A 27,484-nucleotide genomic window follows, 5' to 3' on the forward strand; every position below is an offset into this window, starting at 1 on the left:
CCATTACTTTACTAATCAACCCCTTTTGGATTTCATCAGGTCCACTGTTCTTGTAGACATTGTTTTGTCCAAAGATAGATAAACAAGTTGAATTCCAGTGGAGAGGTGCGAGTGACTACTCTTGACATCAAGGGAATATGTTATGGAGGCTTCAAGGAACGGCAACAAAACTGAAGTGAATCCATATTAAAATGAAAACTGCCAGTGGCTGGAGTTGTACCTTGCTCATAAGGCAGATTGTTCAGTTGTCTCAGCACCAAGGATTACTTCAGGAGTTCCTCAGGGTAGTTCTTCATAGGCCAGCCTTCTTCAGCTGCTTCTGTGATTTTTTTTTCCCCCTTTCACAAGATCAGAAGTGCGGTGTTAATGGTGATTTCGCAATATTCAGTTTTACATGCATTTCAGCAAATAGACAAGTTCATGCCTGCAACATTTAGACATTTGATGATAATTAGCAGATATAATTTGCACAACTCAAAGATACCAGCCCCAGAGGACCCCAAAGCCCAGCAGCAATAGAAATTCACCAAGACAAATGGTTACTTAAACAAAAGTTACTTTTAATTTAAACATAAAAACAGGATCAAACTTTAACTTAATACTATTAACTTCATTTAATCCCCTTCTAATTCTAAGAGCATGTGTATGTAATGTGTATAAGTTCAGTAAAGTTCTTTGATTCACAGTCCAATCTCACTTCTCACTCCTCCAAGTTCAGGCAATTCATATACTGTGCACAGAATTTAACATTTATGAATTTTCACCAAGCTCTAGTGTTTAAAGTTAATTGGATACTGCTCAGGAAGGTTATTGTTGGTTTCAGAGAGAGATTTGTTGCTCAATGGACACACACAAATTGATTCACTCTGATCAGCCACTTCAATATCTTGCCAAAGAAACTTGCCCCATTAGGGTTTTCCAGATGATAACCTCTTTTAGGTCACCACAGAGTTCTTTTTGTTTCCCTTATTTCAGGTGAAAAACTCTAGCCAGCCATTTCCTCTTGTATGGACCACAGGGTTTTCGGGTTTTCAACAGGCTGAACTCAGAACTTACAACCCATCTCTCTCTCTCTCTCTCTCTCTCTCTCTCTCTCTCTCTCACCAGACCCAATCATCTGAGTCTGTTCATCTGTTGCTTTCATAAGAATAATCCATTTACACCTGCGTTTGAAATTTGAAAATCTTTAGCAAAGCAGTCTCTTTGTGTTTTGTCTTTCCAAAAGCTCTTGGTGCCTGCTTGACTCGTTTTCAAAGCTCTTGCATTTTAAATGAGATCTGTTTTGTGAAGTGTTTGCGATGGTTTGTGACCTACACTACCCCCACAATCTATCTCCTTCAGAAACATTTCTATATACAATATAAAATATGATTAAATCCATCACACTATCTCCTAACGACGGAATATCTAACCAGTTATGCTTGAAATTCAGGGTTATTTCCATTGCTGAGTCCCCACATTCTGGGGATCATCTTTGACAAACTAACGAGGCGAACAACACTAAAAAACAGCAACAACAGTCTAGAAACTTGGTCCTGTGGTGCTGACTTGCCTCCCGAGAGCCCAGAATATTTCCCCCATCAAGACAGAAGCTTGGTTAAGTGCAGGTCCAATAATTCCCAAGAAACTTAACATTCTCTGAGACAAAACTGCCCACTTGATTAGAACTTCATCCACTCTCCTGCTCTAGTGCACAGTGGGTGCAATTTTTACTTGACTACTCTTAAAACACTTCCTAAACCAATAATCTTACCTGTCAAAAAAGATACAGCAGCACCTGCAGTTTCAACAACAAGTCGCACACTGTTCTGATTTGGAAATACATGGCTGGGCCTTCAGTGATGGGTTTAAAGTATGGACCACAGCAAACCGTTTTAACAGAAGGATTGCAGAGGATCATGCCTTCATTTTTGGACATTCAGATCCCAAAAATATAATGCATTTTTTTTTAAAAAGGACTGAAAGAACTCTGCTAACTACACATGTACAACTTGACAGAACAGCGTTTCTCCAGACCACCGTGCACATACATACTCGATGCACAGCACATAATAATCACAATGATTTGATGTGATCACAATGTGAATTTAAAGTAAATATAAATATTTTGGGATGATTTACTCGGTTTCAGGATGCTGCACATCATCAATCTCACAGCCTGCGGGAAGAAGCTATTTCCCAGCCAGGAAGTCCTGATTTTGATGCTCCTGGATCAAGGATGTGCTGGATGGAAAGGGTCTTCAATAATTCTTTAAGCCCTATTGAATGTTGCTAATAGAGGAAAGGGAGACAGGCCCTAGTGATATTCTCGTCCGTTTTGATGATCCTCTGTATTGAATACTGGTCCAATGCTTTGCAGCTACCATACTACACAATGATTACAAGATGATACAGAAAGAATGCAGAGCTGGGCAGATAAGTGGCAGATGGATTTCAATCCGGATAAGTGTGAGGTGACGCATTTTGGATGGACTAACCAGAAGGCTGAGTACAGGGTTAATGGTTGGTTACATAAGAGTGTGGATGAACAGAGGGACCTTGGGGTGCAAATCTATGCATCTTTCAAGGTCGTCGCACAGGTTGATAGGATAGTTAAGAAGGCCTGTTGGATGCTGGGCTTCATTAATAGGGGAATTGAGTTCAAGAGTCGAGAGGTCATGTTGCAGCTCTACAAATTTCTGGTAAGTCCACATTAAGAATATTATGTTCAGTTCTGGTCACCTCATTATAGGAAGGTATGGAGAGAGTGCAGAGGAGATTTATCAGGATATTCCCTGGATTTGGAAACGAGTCTTATGAGGCAAGGAGCAGAACTGGGACTTTTCACTTTGGAGCATGGAAGAATGAGAGGAGACAAGATTATGAGAGGCATAGATTGGGTGGACAGCCAGCATCTATTTCCCAGGGCAGGGTCAGCAAACACCAAAAGACGTGTACAAAGTGAAGGAAGGGAAGTTTAGGGGACACATCAGCGCTAAGTTTTTACACACAGAGTTGTGGGTGCCTGGAATGCCTTGCCGGGGATGGTGGTGGAAACATTGCGGGCATTTAAGAGACTCTTAGACAGACACATGGATGAACAAAAAATAGAGGTTATGGGGTAGGGAGGATTTAGTACTTTTTTTTAGGAAGGGATATATGGGTCAGCACAACATTAAGGGCTGAAAGGCCTGTACTGTGCTATATTGTTTTATGTTCTATGATGCAGCCACACAGTATGCTGTCAAATGTGGTCCAGTAAAATGTTGTCAAGACAGGCTGGTAGTCTTCCCTTTCTAAACCTCGTTAGAAATTGGTGGATGCTGCAGCTTGCTGACACAAATGAGCCAAGAAGCAGCATCCTTCAGAAAATGACCTGTTGCCATTGAAAGCATTGTACTCACATGTAGGTCTTTTCTCCCATTAACGATTTTTGTGCCTCTCCAGAGGTCTTGGTCAGTCACACTACTGCTGCAGTAATGATTTTGTACCCTAGAGGTCACACATTAGCTATGATTGTTACCTTTTCAACATTAACAAAATTGTTCAATTTTTACTATTTTTGAATTAGATATGTGCTTTACTCCTGCTTGATAATATTTAAAAGTACATTCTAAGAATACAAACCTTCTTCGATTGTCTTTGCAATCTAGTTTCTACCACAGGAGAGGTTTATGGAGATAGTGATAGCCCTTATAATCTGGCCTGACTTCAGCTTTGGATGATTTTTGAATCCTGATGGGGAGATTTTTAAAATTAGTGAGTTGATTAATCGAGCACTTTTTTGTCAATTCTTATTGAGACCATGTGATTTTTGCATGCTTATTTTATTTTAAAGAATTTAAATACCTTCTCTAAGAATAGCTTTTGTATCTCACATTTAATTTTCCCAAAGCAGTGGCACATTTTGAGCAGAGTCACTATTTGATGCAACTTTACAAGCCAGTCAAAAGTTACTATTGGATTGAAGAACCAGACTGATCATTAGGATCCTGTCCTCTGTAGAGGCTTTGCATTTGTTCTAAGCCAACATATCCATGATATGTAGGCAAAGCTCGAGGATGCAATCCGCCTCACGAACTCGTCCCCTGAAACCCTCTGGGATCAGCTGAAGACTGCCATACTGAAATCCACTGAAGAGGTACTGGGCTTCTCCTCCAGGAAAAACAAGGACTATTTCGACGAAAACAACCAGGAAATCCAGGAGCTGCTGGCAAAGAAGCGAGCTGCCCACCAGGCACACATTGCAAAGCCGTCCTGGCCAGAGAAGAAACGAGCCTTCCGTCGCGCATGCAGCCATCTTCAGCGCAAACTCCGGGAGATCCAAAATGAGTGGTGGACTAGCCTCGCCAAACGAACCCAGTTCAGCGCGGACATTGGCGACTTCAGGGATTTTTACGAGGCTCTAAAGGCTGTGTACGGCCCCTCACCCCAAGTCCAAAGCCTGCTGCGCAGCTCAGATGGCAAAGTCCTCCTCAGCGACAAGGTCTCCATCCTCAACCGATGGTCAGAAAACTTCCAATCACTTTTCAGTGCCAACCGCTCAGCCTTGCTCCAGCTCCCTCAACAGCCCTTAAGGTTAGAGCTGGATGAGGTCCTCACCGGGGGAAGAGACAAATAAGGCAATAGAACAACAGAAAAGTGGCAAAGCAGCAGGTATGGATGGAATCCCCCCCCAGAGGTCTGGAAGGCTGGTGGCAAAACTCTGCATGCCAAACTGCATGAGTTTTTCAAGCTCTGCTGGGACCAAGGAAAGCTGCCTCAGGACCTTCGTGATGCCATCATCATCACCCTGTACAAAAACAAAGGCGAGAAATCAGACTGCTCAAACTACAGGGGAATCACGCTGCTCTCCATTGCAGGCAAAATCTTCGCTAGGATTCTCCTAAATAGAATAATACCTAGTGTCGCCGAAAATGTTCTCCCAGAATCACAGTGCGGCTTTCGCGCAAACAGAGGAACTACTGACATGATCTTTGCCCTCAGACAGCTCCAAGAAAAGTGCAGAGAACAAAACAAAGGACTCTACATCACCTTTGTTGACCTCACCAAAGCCTTCGACACCGTGAGCAGGAAAGGGCTTTGGCAAATACTAGAGCGCCTCTGATGCCCCCCAAAGTTCCTCAACATGGTTATCCAACTGCACGAAAACCAACAAGGTCGGGCCAGATACAGCAATGAGCTCTCTGAACCCTTCTCCATTAACAATGGCGTGAAGCAAGGCTGCGTTCTCGCACCAACCCTCTTTTCAATCTTCTTCAGCATGATGCTGAAACAAGCCATGAAAGACCTCAACAATGAAGACGCTGTTTACATCCGGTGCTGCACGGATGGCAGTCTCTTCAAACTGAGTCACCTGCAAGCTCACACCAAGACACAAGAGCAACTTGTCCGTGAACTACTCTTTGCAGACGATGCCGCTTTAGTTGCCCATTCAGAGCCAGCTCTTCAGCGCTTGACGTCCTGTTTTGCGGAAACTGCCAAAATGTTTGGCCTGGAAGTCAGCCTGAAGAAAACTGAGGTCCTCCATCAGCCAGCTCCCCACCATGACCACCAGCCCCCCCACATCTCCATTGGACACACAAAACTCAAAACGTTCAACCAGTTTACCTATCTCGGCTGCACCATTTCATCGGATGCAAGGATCGACAACGAGATAGACAACAAACTCGCCAAGGCAAATAGCTCCTTTGAAAGACTACACAAAAGAGTCTGGAAAAACAACCAACTGAAAACCTCACAAAGATTAGTGTATACAGAGCCGTTGTCATACCCACGCTCCTGTTCGGCTCAGAATCATGGGTCCTCTATCGGCATCACCTATGGCTCCTAGAACGCTTCCACCAGCGTTGTCTCCACTCCATCCTCAACATTCATTGGAGCGACTTCATCTCCAACATCGAAGTACTCGAGATGGCAGAGGCCGACAGCATCGAATCCACGCTGCTGAAGATCCAACTGCGCTGGGTAGGTCACGTCTCCAGAATGGAGGACCATCGCCTTCCCAAGATCGTGTTATATGGTGAGCTCTCCACTGGCCACCGAGACAGAGGTTCCCCAAAGAAGAGGTACAAGGACTGCCTTAAGAAATCTCTTGGTGCCTGCCACATTGACCACCACCAGTGGGCTGATATCACCTCAAACCGTGCATCTTGACGCCTCACAGTTTTGCAGGCAGCAACCTCCTTTGAAGAAGACCACAGAGCCCACCTCACTGACAAAAGACAAAGGAGGAAAAACCCAACACCCAACCCCAACCAACCAATTTTCCCTTGCAACCGCTGCAACTGTGTCTGCCTGTCCCGCATCGGACTTGTCAGCCACAAATGAGCCTGCAGCTGACGTGGACATTACCCACCCCCCCCCCCCATAAATCTTCGTTCGCGAAGCCAAGCCAAAGAAGAAGAAGAAGACATATCCATGAGATCTATGTCTGCCAGAATGCTGATCTCTTCTACCATTTGTTCCACACCTACTTCAACTTTCTGCAATTACTGGTATTCTTTTCCTTCCTCTCAATTCCTCTGTCTCTGCCACATTTACTCCCAGATTGAGGCTTCCCATTCCAGGACATCAGAGATGACCTCCTTCAGAAAATGAGCCTTCCCTTCATTGTCATTAACTCAGCCCCTACCTGGGTCTCCTCCATTTCACTCTCCACTCTTGAATGGTTCCCTGAAACACAGTGATCAAGAGTGCTCACTGTTCCCAAAACATTCCCCAGGCTCACTTGCCAATACAATACCAGAAATCTCCCTGGTGTCGTACATTCTGCAGGAGGAGCAAATTTCTGTCCTGACTTGTATTCCCACTTGCAGAGCTCAACTGCACTAAATCTTAAAAGCTGAAAGACCTTGCCTATTCTTACCTGACCCTCTGCTCAACCCCCTCTGCCAAAGCTTCAACACTTAACTCAATCTCTGCTACACCCTACAGCTGCTCTAGAAAAATAAGTTGTGAAGTAAATAACTGTAAATGGTCAATGAAATTATAATGTAGGTAAGCACATTTGGGAGGAAAAGCAGAAGAATATTCTGATTTGGAAAATAACAAGCAAACAGAGTCCTGTGGAGAGTGTAAAGGCAGAAGCTTTTGAATAAGATGTATTTCAGTGCTGTGTAACAATGATGCAAGTAATTGCTGATTAACTTGTATGCATGTACTTTATGCATGGAAAGTGCTGCACATTAGTTCCACTTAATCTGCTATCTACACTGATCTGACATCTGATAGGATCCAATGGATCTCTGAGCTGGTCACATTATCATGCTTCTTTAGTTGGCTTAATAATGTCTAAAATCTGCATTTTGCATCAGTCATGCTCTCAGTTTGTTGATCTTGTTTTATGGTATAATTCATTGAAACTGGTTTTCAAAGATACAAGTTTGTACTGAAAGTATTTTATGACCTCATTTTGAAAATGATCTAATTGTTTATAAAAATTTTGTACCCAGAGAGTGCTGAAAGGATCTAATGGTTGATAAATATTTTGTACCCCTAGAGCGCTGGAAGGATCTAATGGTTGATAAATATTTTGTACCCCTAGAGCGCTGGAAGGATCTAATGGTTGATAAATATTTTGTACCCCTAGAGCGCTGGAAGGATCTAATGGTTGATAAATATTTTGTACCCCTAGAGTGCTGGAAGGATCTAATGGTTGATAAATATTTTGTACCCCGAGAGTGCTGGAAGGATCTAATGGTTGATAAATATTTTGTACCCCTAGAGCGCTGGAAGGATCTAATGGTTGATAAATATTTTGTACCCCTAGAGCGCTGGAAGGATCTAATGGTTGATAAATATTTTGTACCCCTAGAGCGCTGGAAGGATCTAATGGTTGATAAATATTTTGTACCCCTAGAGCGCTGGAAGGATCTAATGGTTGATAAATATTTTGTACCCCTAGAGCGCTGGAAGGATCTAATGGTTGATAAATATTTTGTACCCCTAGAGCGCTGGAAGGATCTAATGGTTGATAAATATTTTGTACCCCTAGAGTGCTGGAAGGATCTAATGGTTGATAAATATTTTGTACCCCGAGAGTGCTGGAAGGATCTAATGGTTGATAAATATTTTGTACCCCTAGAGCGCTGGAAGGATCTAATGGTTGATAAATATTTTGTACCCCTAGAGCGCTGGAAGGATCTAATGGTTGATAAATATTTTGTACCCCTAGAGCGCTGGAAGGACCTAATGGTTGATAAATATTTTGTACCCCTAGAGCGCTGAAAGGATCTAATGGTTGATAAATATTTTGTACCTCTAGAGTGCTGGAAGGATCTAATGGTTGATAAATATTTTGTACCCCTAGAGCGCTGAAAGGATCTAATGGTTGATAAATATTTTGTACCCCTAGAGCGCTGGAAGGATCTAATGGTTGATAAATATTTTGTACCCCTAGAGTGCTGGAAGGATCTAATGGTTGATAAATATTTTGTACCCCTAGAGCGCTGGAAGGATCTAATGGTTGATAAATATTTTGTACCCCTAGAGCGCTGGAAGGATCTAATGGTTGATAAATATTTTGTACCCCTAGAGCGCTGAAAGGATCTAATGGTTGATAAATATTTTGTACCCCTAGAGCGCTGGAAGGATCTAATGGTTGATAAATATTTTGTACCCCTAGAGCGCTGGAAGGATCTAATGGTTGATAAATATTTTGTACCCCTAGAGCGCTGAAAGGATCTAATGGTTGATAAATATTTTGTACCCCTAGAGTGCTGGAAGGATCTAATGGTTGATAAATATTTTGTACCCCTAGAGCGCTGAAAGGATCTAATGGTTGATAAATATTTTGTACCCCTAGAGCGCTGAAAGGATCTAATGGTTGATAAATATTTTGTACCCCTAGAGCGCTGGAAGGATCTAATGGTTGATAAATATTTTGTACCCCTAGAGCGCTGAAAGGATCTAATGGTTGATAAATATTTTGTACCCCTAGAGCGCTGGAAGGATCTAATGGTTGATAAATATTTTGTACCCCTAGAGCGCTGAAAGGATCTAATGGTTGATAAATATTTTGTACCCCTAGAGCGCTGGAAGGATCTAATGGTTGATAAATATTTTGTACCCCTAGAGCGCTGAAAGGATCTAATGGTTGATAAATATTTTGTACCCCTAGAGCGCTGGAAGGATCTAATGGTTGATAAATATTTTGTACCCCTAGAGCGCTGAAAGGATCTAATGGTTGATAAATATTTTGTACCCCTAGAGCGCTGGAAGGATCTAATGGTTGATAAATATTTTGTACCCCTAGAGCGCTGAAAGGATCTAATGGTTGATAAATATTTTGTACCCCTAGAGTGCTGGAAGGATCTAATGGTTGATAAATATTTTGTACCCCTAGAGCGCTGAAAGGATCTAATGGTTGATAAATATTTTGTACCCCTAGAGCGCTGGAAGGATCTAATGGTTGATAAATATTTTGTACCCCTAGAGCGCTGGAAGGACCTAATGGTTGATAAATATTTTGTACCCCTAGAGCGCTGGAAGGATCTAATGGTTGATAAATATTTTGTACCCCTAGAGTGCTGGAAGGATCTAATGGTTGATAAATATTTTGTACCCCTAGAGCGCTGAAAGGATCTAATGGTTGATAAATATTTTGTACCCCTAGAGTGCTGAAAGGATCTAATGGTTGATAAATATTTTGTACCCCTAGAGCGCTGAAAGGATCTAATGGTTGATAAATATTTTGTACCCCTAGAGTGCTGAAAGGATCTAATGGTTGATAAATATTTTGTACCCCTAGAGCGCTGAAAGGATCTAATGGTTGATAAATATTTTGTACCCCTAGAGCGCTGGAAGGATCTAATGGTTGATAAATATTTTGTACCCCTAGAGCGCTGGAAGGATCTAATGGTTGATAAATATTTTGTACCCCTAGAGTGCTGAAAGGATCTAATGGTTGATAAATATTTTGTACCCCTAGAGCGCTGAAAGGATCTAATGGTTGATAAATATTTTGTACCCCTAGAGCGCTGGAAGGATCTAATGGTTGATAAATATTTTGTACCCCTAGAGCGCTGAAAGGATCTAATGGTTGATAAATATTTTGTACCCCTAGAGCGCTGGAAGGATCTAATGGTTGATAAATATTTTGTACCCCTAGAGCGCTGAAAGTATCTAATGGTTGATAAATATTTTGTACCCCGAGAGCGCTGAAAGGATCTAATGGTTGATAAATATTTTGTACCCCTAGAGCGCTGAAAGGATCTAATGGTTGATAAATATTTTGTACCCCGAGATCGCTGAAAGGATCTAATGGTTGATAAATATTTTGTACCCCTAGAGCGCTGGAAGGATCTAATGGTTGATAAATATTTTGTACCCCTAGAGCGCTGAAAGGATCTAATGGTTGATAAATATTTTGTACCCCTAGAGCGCTGGAAGGATCTAATGGTTGATAAATATTTTGTACCCCTAGAGCGCTGGAAGGATCTAATGGTTGATAAATATTTTGTACCCCTAGAGCGCTGAAAGGATCTAATGGTTGATAAATATTTTGTACCCCGAGAGCGCTGAAAGGATCTAATGGTTGATAAATATTTTGTACCCCGAGAGCGCTGAAAGGATCTAATGGTTGATAAATATTTTGTACCCCGAGAGCGCTGAAAGGATCTAATGGTTGATAAATATTTTGTACCCCTAGAGCGCTGAAAGGATCTAATGGTTGATAAATATTTTGTACCCCGAGAGCGCTGAAAGGATCTAATGGTTGATAAATATTTTGTACCCCTAGAGCGCTGAAAGGATCTAATGGTTGATAAATATTTTGTACCCCTAGAGCGCTGAAAGGATCTAATGGTTGATAAATATTTTGTACCCCTAGAGCGCTGAAAGGATCTAATGGTTGATAAATATTTTGTACCCCTAGAGCGCTGAAAGGATCTAATGGTTGATAAATATTTTGTACCCCTAGAGCGCTGAAAGGATCTAATGGTTGATAAATATTTTGTACCCCTAGAGCGCTGAAAGGATCTAATGGTTGATAAATATTTTGTACCCCTAGCGCGCTGAAAGGATCTAATGGTTAATAAATATTTTGTACCCCTAGAGCGCTGAAATGGATTCTGATGATACTGGTGGTAGTGCTGCTCAGAAGCAAAAGATCTCCTTTCTTGAGAACAACCTTGAACAGCTCACTAAGGTTCACAAACAGGTCAGTGAAAAGCACTGAAGTTCCTTATCAACCCATTTGTAATTAATGTAGCGATCTGCTCCATTCATGCTTTGCCACACTGGTGGTTCATAAAGGATTAGCTTTGAAAACCATGGTTGTATTAATAGATCGTCTAAATATGAACACCCAAGATCTTTGTCAACACTAATTTATGTAGCCCTATTAACTAGAGCTTGGATCTAGTCAACCGGTGAATCAAGTTAGCAGCTGTGCATCAAAATAATTGGATTTTGACATTCTGGATGTGCTTGTAGTTCTTTTATTGTGCCTTCATCTTCGAGAACCATCCAATGCTGCACTGATATGTGTTACAGTGTCTTCTATTGTTGACTTGGAGACTAAAATTTTCCTTTGACCTCACCGGTTTATAAACAGCAAAAATTCTTTTAATTTTCCCAGTTGTTGGATCATCCTGTCAAATATCTTGCAAGCCTCCATTTGTATTATTCAATCATCAAGCAGAACAAATCAACAGCAGGCTCCTCTTCATTTCCTGCATTTTTAATTTAAAAAAAAAATTAAATGTAGACATTCAGCACGTAGACATTTCTGCCCTTGAGCCCATGCCGCTCATTTACTCCCAGTTAACTTACACCACTGGTACATTTTGAACGGTGGAAGGAAACTGAGCCCCCAGGAAAAACCCAAACAGTCACGGGAAGAATGTACAAACTCCTTACAGGCATTGCGGGTTTCCAACCTCAATCCTGACAGCTGGTGCTGTAACAGCATTGTGCTACGCTAACCGTGCCGTCTCAAATATTTGTGATCAATTTAAAAATGGCTATTTTATTTTGAAACACTTCTCATTTTAGACTTTTAGAATTATGATACTGAAGTTGACCCATTAAATAGTTTGTATAGATACAAAGGCATTGACAATCACTGAGGTTTTACAGATCAAATGTGTTTCTACATTAGATGAGCCAGTATAAATTCTGTCAATTGGTTAAATTTTGATGCATCTTTTTGATGCTTGGCATTGTACAATTCATTGCATTTACATTGCAATTTTGCGAAGTCCAGATGCCATTCCATTTGTAACATTAATTGCTTTATGTTAGTTGGTACGGGATAATGCAGATCTTCGATGTGAGCTTCCAAAACTGGAGAAACGGCTTAGAGCTACAGCTGAAAGAGTCAAGGTTCTGGAGTCTGCTTTAAAGGAGGCGAAAGAGAATGCGGCTCGAGATCGTAAACGCTACCAGCAGGAAGTGGATCGCATCAAGGAAGCTGTGAGGGCAAAGAACATGGCAAGGAGAGTACACTCTGCACAGATTGGTATGTTAAATATTTTATAGTGTTATATCTAGTCTTGAATTGATCTATTTGAAAATAAATTATTCAGTAAATATTTGGATCAGGCAATACTAATGGAGCTCAACAACCTTTCATGAAACTAGTAAATGTTTACAATTATTTTGAGAGTTCAAGTGCAGAGGCAGGAAGGAAGAAAGTTCCATGATTGAGTGGAGGGTGCACAGGAAGCAGATACAATAGTGACAATTAAGAGTATTTAGACAGACATATGAACATGCAGGGAATGGAGGGATATGGATTACATGCAGACAAATGGATGGTGAGTTCTTATGGCAAGTCGGATATCTAGTATTGGATCAAAAAAGTGTTAAACTGATCCTCATCCCTAAGATTTTGCACAACAGAATCTGTGTACATTTACAGATTGAACTATCAAGTTCAATGTAACAAGCAATTTCCATAATCTATAGAAGTAAATGCTTATTTGGAATGTTAAATCTGGCAGTTCCATCATCTGAAATAAAATAATGCAGCACAGGAATTGGCCCTTTGGCCCACAGTGTCTGTGCTGACTGATTAACTAATTCCATCTGTCTGCCCGTAATCCATATCCCTCCATTCCCTGCATGTTCATATGTCTGTCTAAATACTCTTAATTGTCATTATTGTATCTGCTTCCTGTGCACCCTGGCAGCGTGTTCGAGGCACCCACCATCCTGTTTTTAAAAAAGACAAATCCCCTCTCTCTGTATATGATCAATATCCCTCTATTTCCCTGGATAGTCTAGAAGCTTCTTAAATGCTATTATCGTACCTGCTTCCACCACTACCCCTGGTAGCCTGTTCATTGTACTTTCCACACTGAGAGAGTTTTTTTAAAAAAACTTGCCTTCAACATTTCCTTTTTAAATTTTGCACCTTTCCCCTCAAAACGATGTCTTTGGTATTTGACATTTCCGCTATGCCGCTAACAATTTTAGGTACTTTTTATCAGGTCACCCCTCAGAAGATATAATCCAAGTTTGTCAAACTTCTCCTTAATGTTAATATGCTCTAATTCAGATACCTTCTTCAAAGACTCTGTATCCTTCCTGTGACCAGAACTATACTCAGTACTTCAAATTGGCCCAACCAACCTATTTAACCTACCCACAACATGACTTCCTAGTTCATATTAATACCTCAACCAATAAATGCACTCTTTTTACTGCCCTATCTGTTAATTTTGCCCCTTTCAGGGAGCTATGGATTTGTACCCCAAGTTCCTTCTGCACAACCAGTTAGTGAGACTTCAAAAAATTGCATTCAGATTTTATTCTGAAGAGACTTTATTATTAGGTTAATTGGCCACTGTAAATTTTCTATTAGTATATTAGTGTGGCAAAAGAATCAAAGGGGAATTGATTGGCACATGAGAGGATAAGTTGCAGGGCAACAGGAAGGAAAGAGGGCCGAATATGCAAGCTTGGACCCAATGGGGTATGGTCTCCTTCATTGTTGAGAGTAAGCTGTAAGTTGAGTGTAAAATTATCATGTGGTCTCCCACAAAAATTAAAGTATTTGATGTTTTTCTTTGTTTATTTAGCGAAGCCAATCCGTCCTGGTCAACCCCCCATGGCATCTCCGACTCATCCAAGTGCAATTCGTGGGGGAGGTGGATTCTTCCAGAACAGCCAAGCAGTTGCAGTGCGTGGAGGCGGTGGCGGTGTAAAATCAGATAAATTGTATGTTCCTGGTGAAATATTGTTCTGATGAGGGAAGATTTTGAATAATTCCATATGTTTAAATGCCGTTGTGCTCTCTGAACCCTGCAAGCTAATTGTATGTTCACCTTTTTAACAATTTCCAGATTCTCCACATCTTATTCGACTCTGCTGCTTTAATTACTTTTTTCCTCCATTATAATCAATGCTTACTTGCACATTTCTCATTGGTTTATTTTCCAGTAATGATGGGCATCTACTGTTACTGAATAATGAAGGAGACTAATTCAAGATCTCTTTGGTATTGTTCAGAGGGTTTAATCTGCACATCAAATACAGAATGTTGGCAGAATCAGTGTAGAAATTGAATTCAATTTATCTATATTGTGGAGTGAGGTAACATTTGTTGTCTAGCTGGAGTTTGGTGGAAGGTTCAATTCATCTAAAATGAGCTCAAACTGAAATGCTCCAGATTTGTTTGAGGTATATCTCTGAAATCAAACTGTGATTTGAGTTCTGTTGATTTTCAAAGTTACCATGTCTTGTTTTAAATGGCATGGCTTCACAAATACAAATACATTGAATAAAAAAAAGTCTAATTCTGTTGACCTACCTGTGAGAATGTTGTCCTAAGGAAGTTAAGTTTACATTTGTTTGTCACAAAATACCTGGTATGGTGAGATGGGTTCTACTGTGAACTGACAAATGGGTTATCTCTAACATTACATACAGTCATGAATAGACCACAATTTAGAGTGTAGAATTACACTGAAATGGAAGATCAATTAACGAAAAGCAGGATGAGAGTGTTAGGCAGATCATTCAGGTACTTGACGGTTGCAGGGAAAATATCCTTAAGCCTTTTGGTGCGCGTGTTCACACTCATAAGCCTTCTCCCTGATTAGAGAAGGAAGAGGTGTATGTTCAATATGTTAGCTGCTTTTCTAAATAGAAGGAGATAAAGACTGAGTCGATTAAAGAGGGGGAGAGGGTTTATGGACACTGTTGAAGAAGTGGGGAAGGCAGGGTTATGTTCGAAACTGGATGTTGCCTCATTAAAACATGTTTAAAACTGCACTAGATTGGGGAAGATGATTTTCCATCTAATTTCTTTGACTTCTGATATAAACTGAGCTACTATTGAAGGAAATTGAAAAAGATTACACTTTGAAAAGGACCAGGCCAAAAATAAATTATATTAATGGAAACCCTAGAAATACAGCTCTGCTAGTGTACTTGTGATAGCTTTTACTGTGTCTAGAGTGCTGCAATTCAAATACACAAACATTTATTTTCAAAATACTTTGGATTTTCCATTACCTCTCTGATCAAGATGGCAATTTTTTTGGTGGTGAGAATTATGGTTAAAGGCTTGAAATAGTTCAAACTTTTTGCTGGATGTTGATTCTTTCATCTTTAGATATGGCTTGGAAAATTTTGGATTGTTCTTTTTCATAAAGCATAAATTTTTTTAGTTCATTTGGAGATTTCCCCCTCTGCAGTGTTTTATGGGTAGATTTTTTTTAACCCAGTTATTTTCAACTGACCTCGAGTCAATGCCATAAAAACTAATAAACTGTTTAAATCACTGCAGTGTTGGAGGATTGTTCACTACTGCCACTATTTCTGAAACCTGATTAAGCAACTAGGAAACTTCAAGCAGACACCTAACATCATTTGGACAAAATAAGCATTAATTTAGAAATGACTCACCAAGGAAAACAGCATTGATTCGTTTATACTTCATATCTGACTAAATAGTATTCTTTTATTTAGAAAATTGATCAAAGTAGTGTGCCCATGAATTCTAAGTCATTTAGAAAGTTGACATTTATGGTTGCTTAGGTAGAAACCTGTGGAACTGAGATGAAATACTGATTTGATTTATTGACTAAAAACAGATGGTGGCAATGGTGGAAAGTATTTCAATGTGGAAGGAAATTTCCAATTATATTTTTCAAGAGGCAGATTTAGGTAATTTAGCTCTTTATTTGATCTGATTCTGGGGAAGGAAAGAGCTCCTAAATATTGCATTGGAAAGAAAACAAGGTAATAAGAGCTGAGTCCACAGAATGGTGGAGTCCCGCTCCTCGATCTTGTGTTCTTCTGTAACCCCATTCTGTTCACTGGAATCATTTGGTCAGTCCTTAATTAAAATATTGGAATTAACAGCTAATTGGCCTAAAAAGGGGACTAGTGTGAAAGGAAAATCTTCTCAACAAGATGACATCATCTCATGCTGGGGATTGACTGCCTCAACTCCTAGTACACTCTCTGGTGTCTGCAGATACTGGCGAGACAATCAAGCAAGTGTAGAATGGACAATTGTATTCTTGGATAGAAATGACCCAAGTTTTTGCATGATTGTAGAAGCATGAAGGAAGATAAGATTAAAATGAAGGTATAAACTTTGCTGTGGGAAAGTTGCAGCAGGGGAGAGAAAAAATAAATAGCAATAGTGGACAATTTTTAAACAGTTTGGGGAAGTTAGTAGTGCTACAGCACATAGGTCCACGATCACTTTTTCCCACAGTATTGTGCGTTATAGCACTACCAACTTTCCCACACTGTTTAAATTGTACATGATAGCGCTACCAGCTTTCCCACGCGGTTTAAAAATTGTCTGCCATTGCTATTTATTGCTTGCACTTTCCCATGGTCCCTTATAAATTGGTCGGCACAACAACAATATGGGCTGAAGGGTTCATACTACTGTACATAAAGCTTAATTATGTTATAATTAGGCACGATTAATTTTGTTCAAATATAAAATCATAATACATTGATCAGGATTTAGGGCAGGCCCACCATCACTCAATCCAACACGACGTCACCAGTTGAAGGTAGAACAGTCCTAACCCTGGGGATGGCTCCTCACAAGTGTGAACATATGCACTGTCCCAGTCAAGTGTGAAAAGCCAAACCACATTTGTATCCCGGGTCACTGGATGGCCAATTTAGTGGAACACAAGTGTGAAAGGGCCTATAATCACCAGGTTGTTACTAAATTGATATGGATTTCAATCATAAGATTGGAGAAGTTAGGACTCTTTCCCTTGAGCAGAGGAAATTGAGATGATTTGAATAGAGTTTTCCAAAGTGAAGCAAATAGATAAAGAAGCATTATTCCCTCTAAAGAATGTCAATAATCAAATATTCTAGATGTAAGTGCCATGGCAGAAGATCTTGAGGGAAACGAGAACTAATATTTGGAGATGCAAGACTGCAGATGCTGGAATCTGGAGCAAAAATCGGTCTGTTGTTGGAACTCAGTAGGTCATCCAACATCAGTCAGAAAAAGATTGTTGGAACTTTTGGGATAGAACCCTTCATTAAGGCTTGAGAACCATTTTTTATTGATTTGCCTGAAATGGGATCTGAAATGCTATGCCTAAATATTTAGAACAAGTGGTTTGGAGTAAGAAAATTACAAGGCTGCTTCAAAATATTCTAATTGCTTTTTCAAAGGTAACATTTAATCATTTGAAACATATTTGTATACATTGCAACTAATTTTAACAACTAGAGTTATGTCAATTCTTGTAATATTAATTTCAAGTATAATTTTGTTTGGTTATGCATGTCTAAAATATATTCACTAATGCTTTTGAGGGAGAAATGTAACTGTTTAGATTCCATTACACACTTCTAAGAACATTCAAGAGCAGATGATGTTAAATATTAGTATTGTAGGGTACCTGCTATTTCAGACATACATTTATTTTGCAAAATGAAGGTCATATTGCAGGAACTTGTGGTTAACTTAGACAGGACATTGAGGCCATCAAAGGGGAAGTGGTCTAGAATGGTGGGAAAGTTTAACCATTTGAGCAGAGATCAGGAATGCCCGTGTGTGGGAATTATGACATTGATTAGAATCTGTTCTGACCAAAACATCAGGCTTCTAAATTGTATTTTTTTTTTTGTTTCTATCTATTTATAAATTATAAACCTATTGACAGGTTAAATTCTTAGGTTAACAAAACAGAAACTTAAAATTGTTTGTTCCGACCTTTCTTCCAAAATGTAATCGTGGAGTTTGGAAGTCTGGATTTGTACTAAACAAAAACTTGCTTTATTTTAGTCTCTCTGGAGGGATGGCTAATAATGCTGAAATTGGAGACATTGGCTTCTTGCCTTCATCTGTTAAAGGTAGGTCATCTTAGTGCAGAGTTGACCACAGACAGATTACAAGAATATGTAAATAAAGAAGGTATATAAAATGCATTTCCTGTAAAATCTTGTTTTTTTTTAAAAAGTAGTGTTCAGATTGATGAAATCATTTGTATTTGGGAATGAAGACACTTAGCAGATCAGGCAACAGTAGTGAAAGAGAATTGATGTTTCAGGTTGAAAACACTTGATTAGAAAATTTTCATTTTAATTTCATGTAGAAAATTTAGAGTGCAGTATAGTTTGCTGTATTCCTGAAATACCCCTCATATTCAGATAAATGTGGATTAATTGTTGCAATGAAGAACATATAGCATTGTATTTGAAATGTCTGTATTCTATTTAAGGAAATTATTGTGTCTCAATTAGTAAGCACTGAGTTTACAAGATAAAGTCTTCTCAAAGGATTTTTGGCTCTAATTGATATCAACTGGAGATGCTAGAGATTACAGATGCTGGGATCTGGTACAAAAAAACAATTTGTGGGAGGACTTCACTCAACAGTAAAGTCAGCAGATGCTGGGGTTGAGTGTAAAACATAAATGTGCTGAAGAAGCTTAGCTAGTCACACAGCTTCTATCAGAAGTAAAGAGCCAACCAGTTTAATTGCACACATCCAATATGGCCTCATACACTGGCAGGAAGATACCCACAAATTGGAGGAACAACACCTTGTATTCCGTCTGGGAACACTCCAACCAACGACATTAACGTTGACTTCTCCAATTTCCACTAAACCCCTCCCCCAACTCTCTCTTTTCCTATCCCTCTGCCTCCTTTTCTCCAGCTCCAAACCCTTTCCCTTTCCTATCAGAGCTACCTTCTCCCCATCGCCAGCTTTTGCTCTTCTACCCTCTACCCACCCATGTCCTGTTAGCCTGTGCTTCTCCTCCCTATCCTCCCCCTTTTATATTCAGATACGGCCTGTTTTTTTTCCCTTGTACTTTGACAAAGGGTTCAAACTCGACCCGTTAGTTACCCTTTACTTCCCATGAACGCATTTGTGTAATGTTGGAGGACCTTGAAAGGTCAAACAGAATCAGTAGGAGAAAAAGAATTGTCAACTTTTCAGGTTAGATCTCTTCATCAAAATCTTGATGGAGTTCTGACCTGAAATGTCAACCATTCTTTATCTCTTACTGATGCAGTTCCACTTGCTGAGTTCCTCCAGCAAATTGTTTTTTTCTGCAAATATCAATGACTTGATTTTTGGCCAAATTCAAAAATGTGGGTATTGTAGCAAACATTAAATTTGTTTTTGTAAAATCAGAAAAAAACGATGTGGGTATAACTGACTGATATATATTTGGTTAACTAGCATCTTTAATTACTTGACTACGAAGCTTTTGTTTCCTGGACACTTGGGTGTATTTCATGGGTCGATTTTGAGCTACTGATCGTAAAAATCACCTTAAAACTTTCTAACCTGTTCCATTTTATTTTGGATGTAACCTTATTTTTGTGAATTCCTGTCATTTTAAGTCTACTAATATATTGCCCACAAAGGGAACTGTTTTGGTCAGTCCAAGCATGTTCTCAGTGCAGGTGCTATGCAAATGCTGTCTTAGGCCAAACCATGCTAGACCAGGATAAATACAGACAGGCTATAAATATAAAGCATCCCACATATACAGATGCTGTGCATTACAGTGAAATAGATTGAATGCATCTTGATACACATGTTCTTCAGGCAATTGTGGAGTGAATGTACTTAACAATAGCATTTTATTGTCTTCAGGAAGATTCAGTCCAGCAGTCTCATCAATGTTGCAACAACTGTGATATATTCTGTTACATTTTTGACGAGTATGCACTTGAGGCTCAAAGACTCAGCATGACTGCACTTGTTAAGAAAACCTATGAGCTTGACTTTCGTTGTAAAATAAGTGACAAACCCTGGGCTCCTCAAATTTGTTGTGCAATGTGTGCAGTAAACCTGAGAGCTTGCATCCATATTATGCAATTAAACATGCTTAATTCAATAAAAGTTAATTTAATGTTTCTCCAACTTTCTATGTGATACAGCAAATATGAAATTATCTTTGAAGATAATTTGAAGTTGTCTAGCATTATCCTCAATTTTTTTTCCTGGAAGCAAACCAAGCTTTTTTTAAAAAAAGTTGTCCAGTGTTATTGACCCATACTTTAGAGGGGATATACTATTTCTCTGTCTGCTTCAACTTGCAAATTCCAACCAATCACTGCGAACAGGATTTCTTGAGGGATCTTCTGTAATAAGTGCATGATTTTGAAGGGTTGGTTTCACTTCTCCTTACTGATCAAAATATTTCAAAAGGAGATGCATCATTGACATTACTGTTGCATTTTTTCTTTTCTGTGAATTCATGGATCATGCAGGTGACCCAAGAGATATAAATGACAATAGGTGAATACTTTTCTTCAGATTGGCATTGGTAATACCCCTTCCATGTTTTTTTCCTTCCTGTAGTCCCTGCCCTCTTCCCTCACATTGAACCTTTATAATTTAGATAATTTAAGCAGAAATTATCTCTCCTGATTTTACCTACAAATTTGTTTGCTTTCAGTAGCCTTGTGGGATTTCATAGTTGTATGCATATATCCTCTCTTCCTCCATCCCGTTTATTATCCTTAAGGTAATTCACAATTCATCTGAACTTTGTCATTTTGTCCAGAAATCTGTCCTTTTTTTTTTTGCAGTGTTTCTAACATACATTATTTTAATATTTACACTCCTACCATTTTGAGATGAATACCTTTAAAGTCACAGCAACCAGCATCAAAATGCTGGACATTTTCACTGCTCTCCATTTGGAGAGACAAACATGGTTACTATCACAAGGCCACCAATTCTCTTGAGTTATTTATGTTTTTTTACACAGAAATTCCATGATATTTCCTTAAGGAAGACCCACTGTTAAACCAGCTTTGGTCATTTACACTGAAATGAACAAAGCCAGCATTTTTCCAGGACAGCATGCTGGCATCCCCCAAGCAAAAGAGGTGGGACATGTAACTCAACAGCGTCAGCATCTAATGTCATGAAGGACATACCGTAGTTGATGGCATATAACACCCACTTTTTCCCCAAAGAAAGTCTCAAAAATGTTTCTCCAGTCTTTTATGCAAGGTTGAAATTAGGGTGATAATGGTCAGTAATGCTGTCCCTCCCACACTAGTCATTGTTGAGAAAGTGTCAGGTTCATGAGAGATGAGGCAATTAAAAGGGTTTGCAATTAAATGTTACTTTTATCAACACACAACAATTAATATAGTGGAAAAATCGTAGTGGGAATAAAACACATGCACAATTTATAAAAGCATGGGAAAATACGTGCACAATTTATAAAAGCATGGGAAAATACGTGCACAATTTATAAAAGCATGGGAAAACACGTGCACAATTTATAAAAGCATGGGAAAACGTGTGCACAATTTATAAAAGCATGGGAAAATACGTGCACAATTTATAAAATCATGGGAAAATACGTGCACAATTTAATAAAGCATAATTCACGCAATTTATAAAAGAATGTGGGAAAATCCACCAAGTATTGACCTATAGCAGTGGATTTCAAACTTTCTTTCCACTTATACCACCTTAAATGATCCCTTACTAATCACTACTGTCTGTTATTGGGGGCTGGTGGATGGTTGTCGTGGGGGAGTAGGGTGGGGGACTTTACGACTATTCAAACTGAGGCCAAACCAACAGACCACCTCGATCACAGCACAAGGTGATTAGGGATGGCTAAGAGCAGGGTGGTGAGATCAGAGTGGGGGCTGGTCTTTTATCACAATGTCACTCCCTAGCACTAATCTCTCTCTTCATATCTGAAGGTCTGTCAGAGACTGACTTGAATACATTCAGTAACTGAGCAACAGCCACCCTACTTCTGTAACTTTTGGCTAGACCCCAAGTGCCTGCTCTTTCACCTTTGCTGTAAAATTGCAGCTTAATCTGGCAGATCTAGTGTCAAATCAATGATGTATAGGCAATGATACCTTGCTGGGTTGGTGCTGAACCCAACCACATTTTGTGATTGCCCTCAGCCCTCTCCTGCAACAGAGAATGGGACAGCAAGCCGCCGAGAAAGAGCGGGACAGCGATAATATTATTAAAAAGATTATGGTGCACATACATCCTTACCCGAATTGGACCCAGAATGCCAAATTTGCCTTTTACACTATCGTTGTTTTGGGGAAAAAAGCTGGGATTGGAATGACCCCACCCCCCCCATTCAGTCTTGGTGCTTTTTACACAGCAGTTGCTCTGTTTAAAAAGAAGAAAATGTCTCAGAACAAAAGTGCAGTGTAAAAAGAAAAGCATCATGGTAATTAGTGTAACTAATTAATAAAAACTAGAGTGAACTAATTAGGCTCAAACTTCTATCAACTTTTTAAAAAATCCATGTCGGATTTATTTTTTTCCAATGCAGTTCTTGAAATACAATGAAACTCCACTCTTCCTGCCAGTGTTAAGCTGATGGCATTTTTGTTCCTTCCTTTCATGATGCTTTTTTTTTAGTGGGAAGTTAAGAAAATGTTATAAGTTGACCATCACCAATTTTTCAACAAAAAAAAGCCATACTTTATGAGTTGTCACTTTGCAGTTTAGGAAACTAGCCAATTTGGTCACAATAAATCTGGTTTAGTAACATTCAATGATCCTTCAACCATGCAAACACAGAAGCAGGCCATTCAAGTACTGTGTCCATGTTGCCTTTCTTCCCAATTCTATGTTTCAGCATTTGGCCCAGAGCCTTCAATGCTTAGACGATTCATGTGATCATCTAGGCACTCTTAAATGTTATCGTGACTCCTCTTCCACCACTCTCTCTGATTGTGCATTCCATCTTCTCCACACACTGGGTGAAAAAGATTTCCCCCCACATCTAGAAATCCCTTACCCTAAATCTATGTCCTCTAGATTTATTTGGGTCTGATGAGAGGAAGAGATTCCTTCCATCTACCCTGTCTACACCTTTCAATTTAATGTATTTCAGTCATGTTCCCTTCTCTGCTCCAGGAAAACAAACCTAGCCTCTCAAATCTTGAAACTAAAATGCTCTCTCTTAATAGAAGAAAATGCCAATTACAATTCTTTAATATCAACTCTCATTCTTGTGCTCTGGCTTTGTCTAGTTACCACATTAAAGTGCAGTTTGTTTCGTGAGAAATTCTCCAAAGCATTGCAACCCATTTTACAGATAATTTATCTCAATATTTGTTTTTAATAAACCCTTGATTGGATTGGTTAGTGTTTAACTTTTGAATGCTACTTTTTTTCTACAGCTGCTAAAGCAACAACATAATCAAAGAGAAGCAGATATCATCCAAACGACCCATCATTCCAAGGCAGTATGAACTCTGCAATTTAAACTTTTCACAGGATTAATTTTGGAAAATTTAAAAAAAAACAGCCTGTACAGCTACATCCTTGCAAAATAAAAGTGCAATGTAGGCATTTTGCAAATACTACATGTGATTTAATGTGTAACTTCATTGCACAGTACATTGTCATTCATGTCTTAAATTTAGTCTGCACTGTGCCAAGTTGAATGTACGTTGTTGCAGGAAAACTTTAGCAGAAGCATTGAAGCCTAATTTGTGTACATTTCATTGTTTTAGTATCTGTGCAACAATGTGGCCAAGTAGATTTGATAAGCTTGTTTTATAGTGGGGGGGGAAGTGATTTGGAGGAACCCAGCTATAACTCTCGTGTAAATTAAAATAGTACTTGGTGGTTTTTCTTGAAATGGGATTTTTATTTTGGTTTAAGACAAAGAGGAGTAGGACAATTTGCAAACTGAAAGCGCATTTATGACTGTGGTTAGAGCAGAGAGCTAGGATAGTATAGAAAAAAGCTGCTAATTAAATACAGAAATGTTTTGATGAGATTGTTTAACATGAATATATTGCATCATCTGACTAAGATCTTGGAAAGACCATAAATGTATAAGGAAAATAGTTGAAAGGTGTATTTGGAGATGGAAGGAACTTGCAGCGGGATGTCTTGTCCAGATTTTTAATGGTGAACTAAGGGTCAGTGTTTCACCATTCAGTTTACTAGATAATAAAGCAACATTAGAAAGAGCATTTGAGTTGAAAATAAAAATTACTCTTGTTCTTGTTGTACAATTGGTTTCAGTTGAAGTGCAAATAATTTAAAAATGTGTAATAGCTGTTAATTTGATTCTTGAATATTTTTCTCTCATCTGTTTTAAATGCATGGTCCGTGCTATTAATCACTAGAGGGTAGTAGCCATTTACATGCAACATGTAGAAAGAAATTACAAATGGGAACCCTGCAAATATGCAGTGTCATTTTATCAATAATTGGTTCTTTGTAGATAGTTTTAAATAATGTTAATACCATAACAAGCTTGTCTTGACTCTCTAGGTCTACAAAAATTAAAAATATATTTTATCCATTAATAAACCAAATTCCCCCATTATGCATCGGCATATGCTGGTTATTAATCCAAATCAAAAAGAAAAGAACAATATCAATGCTGTGTGAAAATGGGTAACTGAGAATCAATTATTGGAACAAATGAGGAAGCAGTGTCGGTGGGAGAATGAAACCTTTCTGATGTATCCCCCCCCCCCCCCCCAAATACTTCTTAAATGAGTACAAATGTTGTTGAAATGTATCCCCAAATGGTTCATTTCCAAAAATGGTTCAATTCCACATAATATTTGTAACTTGGTAAATTTTCAGGTCTCTATTTGCCAATTTAATTTGGATTGTGTGCAACAATAGGGCAGAAGACTCTTTTATCGTGAAACTTTGTCAATGTTAATTACATTGATTATAGGATTTTGAAATAACCTCATTTGTATGCAAAGGAAAATGCACTTTAGAAGTGTAAGTGGTCAATTTGGCAGATAGTTCATTTTAAATAAATTGCTAAACTAAGACTTATGACATATCTTTAAAAAGACACATGGTGTTTATTTCCTTTGGCACTGTATATCTCAAATGTCTAGCTCCTTTTTAAACATTGTAGATGCTGGAGGCTGACTAACAAATCAGCCAGTAAAGCAGCCATAAAATAAACCTGGAACATATATGTTACAAGCAATAGTGAAGGGCATTTTATATCTTTTGTTTCAGGGTTAATCCAAAGGTATTTGACATTCAAAACGCTGATCAACCAGTCAGTGTATCTGGAATAAAATCCCTACAGGTGCTGTATTTACAGGATTGAGATAAAACATCTTTAAATTGTATTATCTTTATTCTGAAGAACAATATCGCCATGTGGTTTTCTTTTCATGTTCTAAAAAGGGGGATTTAGACCACAATAAGACTAGAGTATTGTCCAAGACAAAAATTAAGTTTTTTTTGTAATTTATCAACAATACTGTAGTCATCCTGATTTTGCATATCTAAGTGTGTGGATTTCTGTTCAGATGAGAGAATCTGTATATTAGTCATGCACATGCCTAACCCTCAAAAATGGTCAGTGGCTGCATTCACTGCACAGAAGTGATTGGTAATTTAGAGGACAATTATTGCAATATTTCACCAATTTCCAATTTGTAACATCTGTATCACAGTTTCCATTGCAAATCATCTGGAGAGGGGTGTGAGCTGGGTGTTGAATACAAAGTTACTATTTATTAAATAGTAAATGCCTCACTGTCCTGATTGCATTGCAGTGCACTCTTCAACTGCTTCTTGCAAGCTTGTTCCTCTCATCTTGTAGAAATAATCGAGTTTATGCTTTAAAGCCATTCGAATAAAATCCTTCTATTTATTCATGGTGATCAACTAAATTATTTGCATTATTTAAACAATGCTAAAGAATTTACTGTAATAGTTCTAAATTTGACATGAGATGACACTAAGGTATCCGCCTGTGGAATATGGTGCAGAATAAGTCGGACAGCAGAAGGCATAACATTCTGTTTTGGTTAAGCCATCATTTAGTTTTGACTGACTGCATGCTGTAAATGTATTTGTGTTTAAATAAATATGACTTTTGTCTGGGATTTTGAATGAGTTTTTTTTTCCATTTTAAGTATTTTTTCAATTCAACCTTTTCCAATTTTAGTCATTAAAATACAGAGCAAACTGAGTACCACAGAAAAGTCTGATGTTATAGGTGGGCTGCAACTGATTAGATATGCCAACAAAGTTTACTAAGTGAATGGAAGGAATATATTGAAAATGTTGAGCTCAACTGGCTGTGAAAAGGCAAAGAACCATGGGAAAGCTTTTTCAACTGGCTTTTGAATAGAATTCCCACTTTACCCTTCCCTTCTCCCTTTCTTTTCTGGCCCACTGGTCCCAATAAACAAACCGTCCTCTGCTTATTTGTGAGGGTAATCCGATTATTTTTATTAGTTTGGGTCAACTTTAAACATTTGCCATATAAATCATAAAGGATAATGGCACAGACTGCATGAAGGATGATACATATGTTTTTTTTTAAACCATAATTTGAGTTCCTGGAACAACAAAAATTAAGTAATGTTTTCATTCAATTAATTACAATTTAACAACATTTCAAATAATCGTATAAAGACCATGTAATCTGTAGTTCACTAAATGTATAGAATGGCTTAGGGTAATGGCTAATTTGGTATTGTGACGGCGTATATAGAAATGTTTTTGGGAGATAAATTGGGAAAGGTTTATTTGAGTAGGTCACATGCAAACACTTTAAAACAGATCTTATTTGAAATACTGGAGCTCTGCTAGACGTAGTGGCTTCTCACACCTTTTTGAAAGAGCTTTAATAAGTGTTCGATAATGGATTGTTTACCAAAGCAACAGATGAAAGAGAGTGCCGGCAATGCTATTGTCCGCAGGAGAGTTCTGCTGTTGTAGGAGGGTCATGTGGTTTTGTAACCAAAGTCAAGCAGGCTTTCGGTGTGTGTGTGTGAGAGAGAGACACACACACACATAGAGAGCAACTGACAGTATTACAACCAGCAAGAAGTTGCTGGGACTGGAACAGGATAAGATGGCAAGCTTTTGGAAGACAGCCTGGTTGAAGCCCTGTGGTTCATGCAAGAGGAGAAGACTGGCTGTCTAATGTTACACTTGAAATAAGAGAAACAAAAAGGATCTCTGTGGTGACCTAAAAGAAAGAGGTTATCATCTGGAAAACCTTGATGGGGCAAGTTTTGTCAGCAAGACAGAGGTGACTGATGGAAATACATCAGTTGTGGATGTCGTGGAACAACACATCTC

General features: G+C 38.9%; 1 protein-coding gene across 1 annotated transcript in view; it reads left to right on the top strand.

Annotated features, from left to right (window-relative positions):
• LOC138751751 (kinesin-1 heavy chain) overlaps positions 1-26,277 on the top strand; it is a 166,260-nt gene extending 139,983 nt beyond the window's left edge. Inside the window, exons 23-27 of the mRNA XM_069914457.1 lie at positions 11,036-11,140; positions 12,226-12,442; positions 14,007-14,145; positions 18,209-18,276; positions 23,572-26,277. Coding sequence (XP_069770558.1) covers positions 11,036-11,140; positions 12,226-12,442; positions 14,007-14,145; positions 18,209-18,276; positions 23,572-23,591 — 549 coding nt within the window. The 3' untranslated portion in view covers positions 23,592-26,277. The remainder of the gene's footprint in view (positions 1-11,035; positions 11,141-12,225; positions 12,443-14,006; positions 14,146-18,208; positions 18,277-23,571) is intronic.
• Positions 26,278-27,484: the final 1,207 nt, after the last annotated feature.

This window comes from Narcine bancroftii, chromosome 1 (genome assembly GCF_036971445.1).
Source record: "Narcine bancroftii isolate sNarBan1 chromosome 1, sNarBan1.hap1, whole genome shotgun sequence".
Taxonomy (NCBI): Eukaryota; Metazoa; Chordata; class Chondrichthyes; order Torpediniformes; family Narcinidae; genus Narcine; species Narcine bancroftii.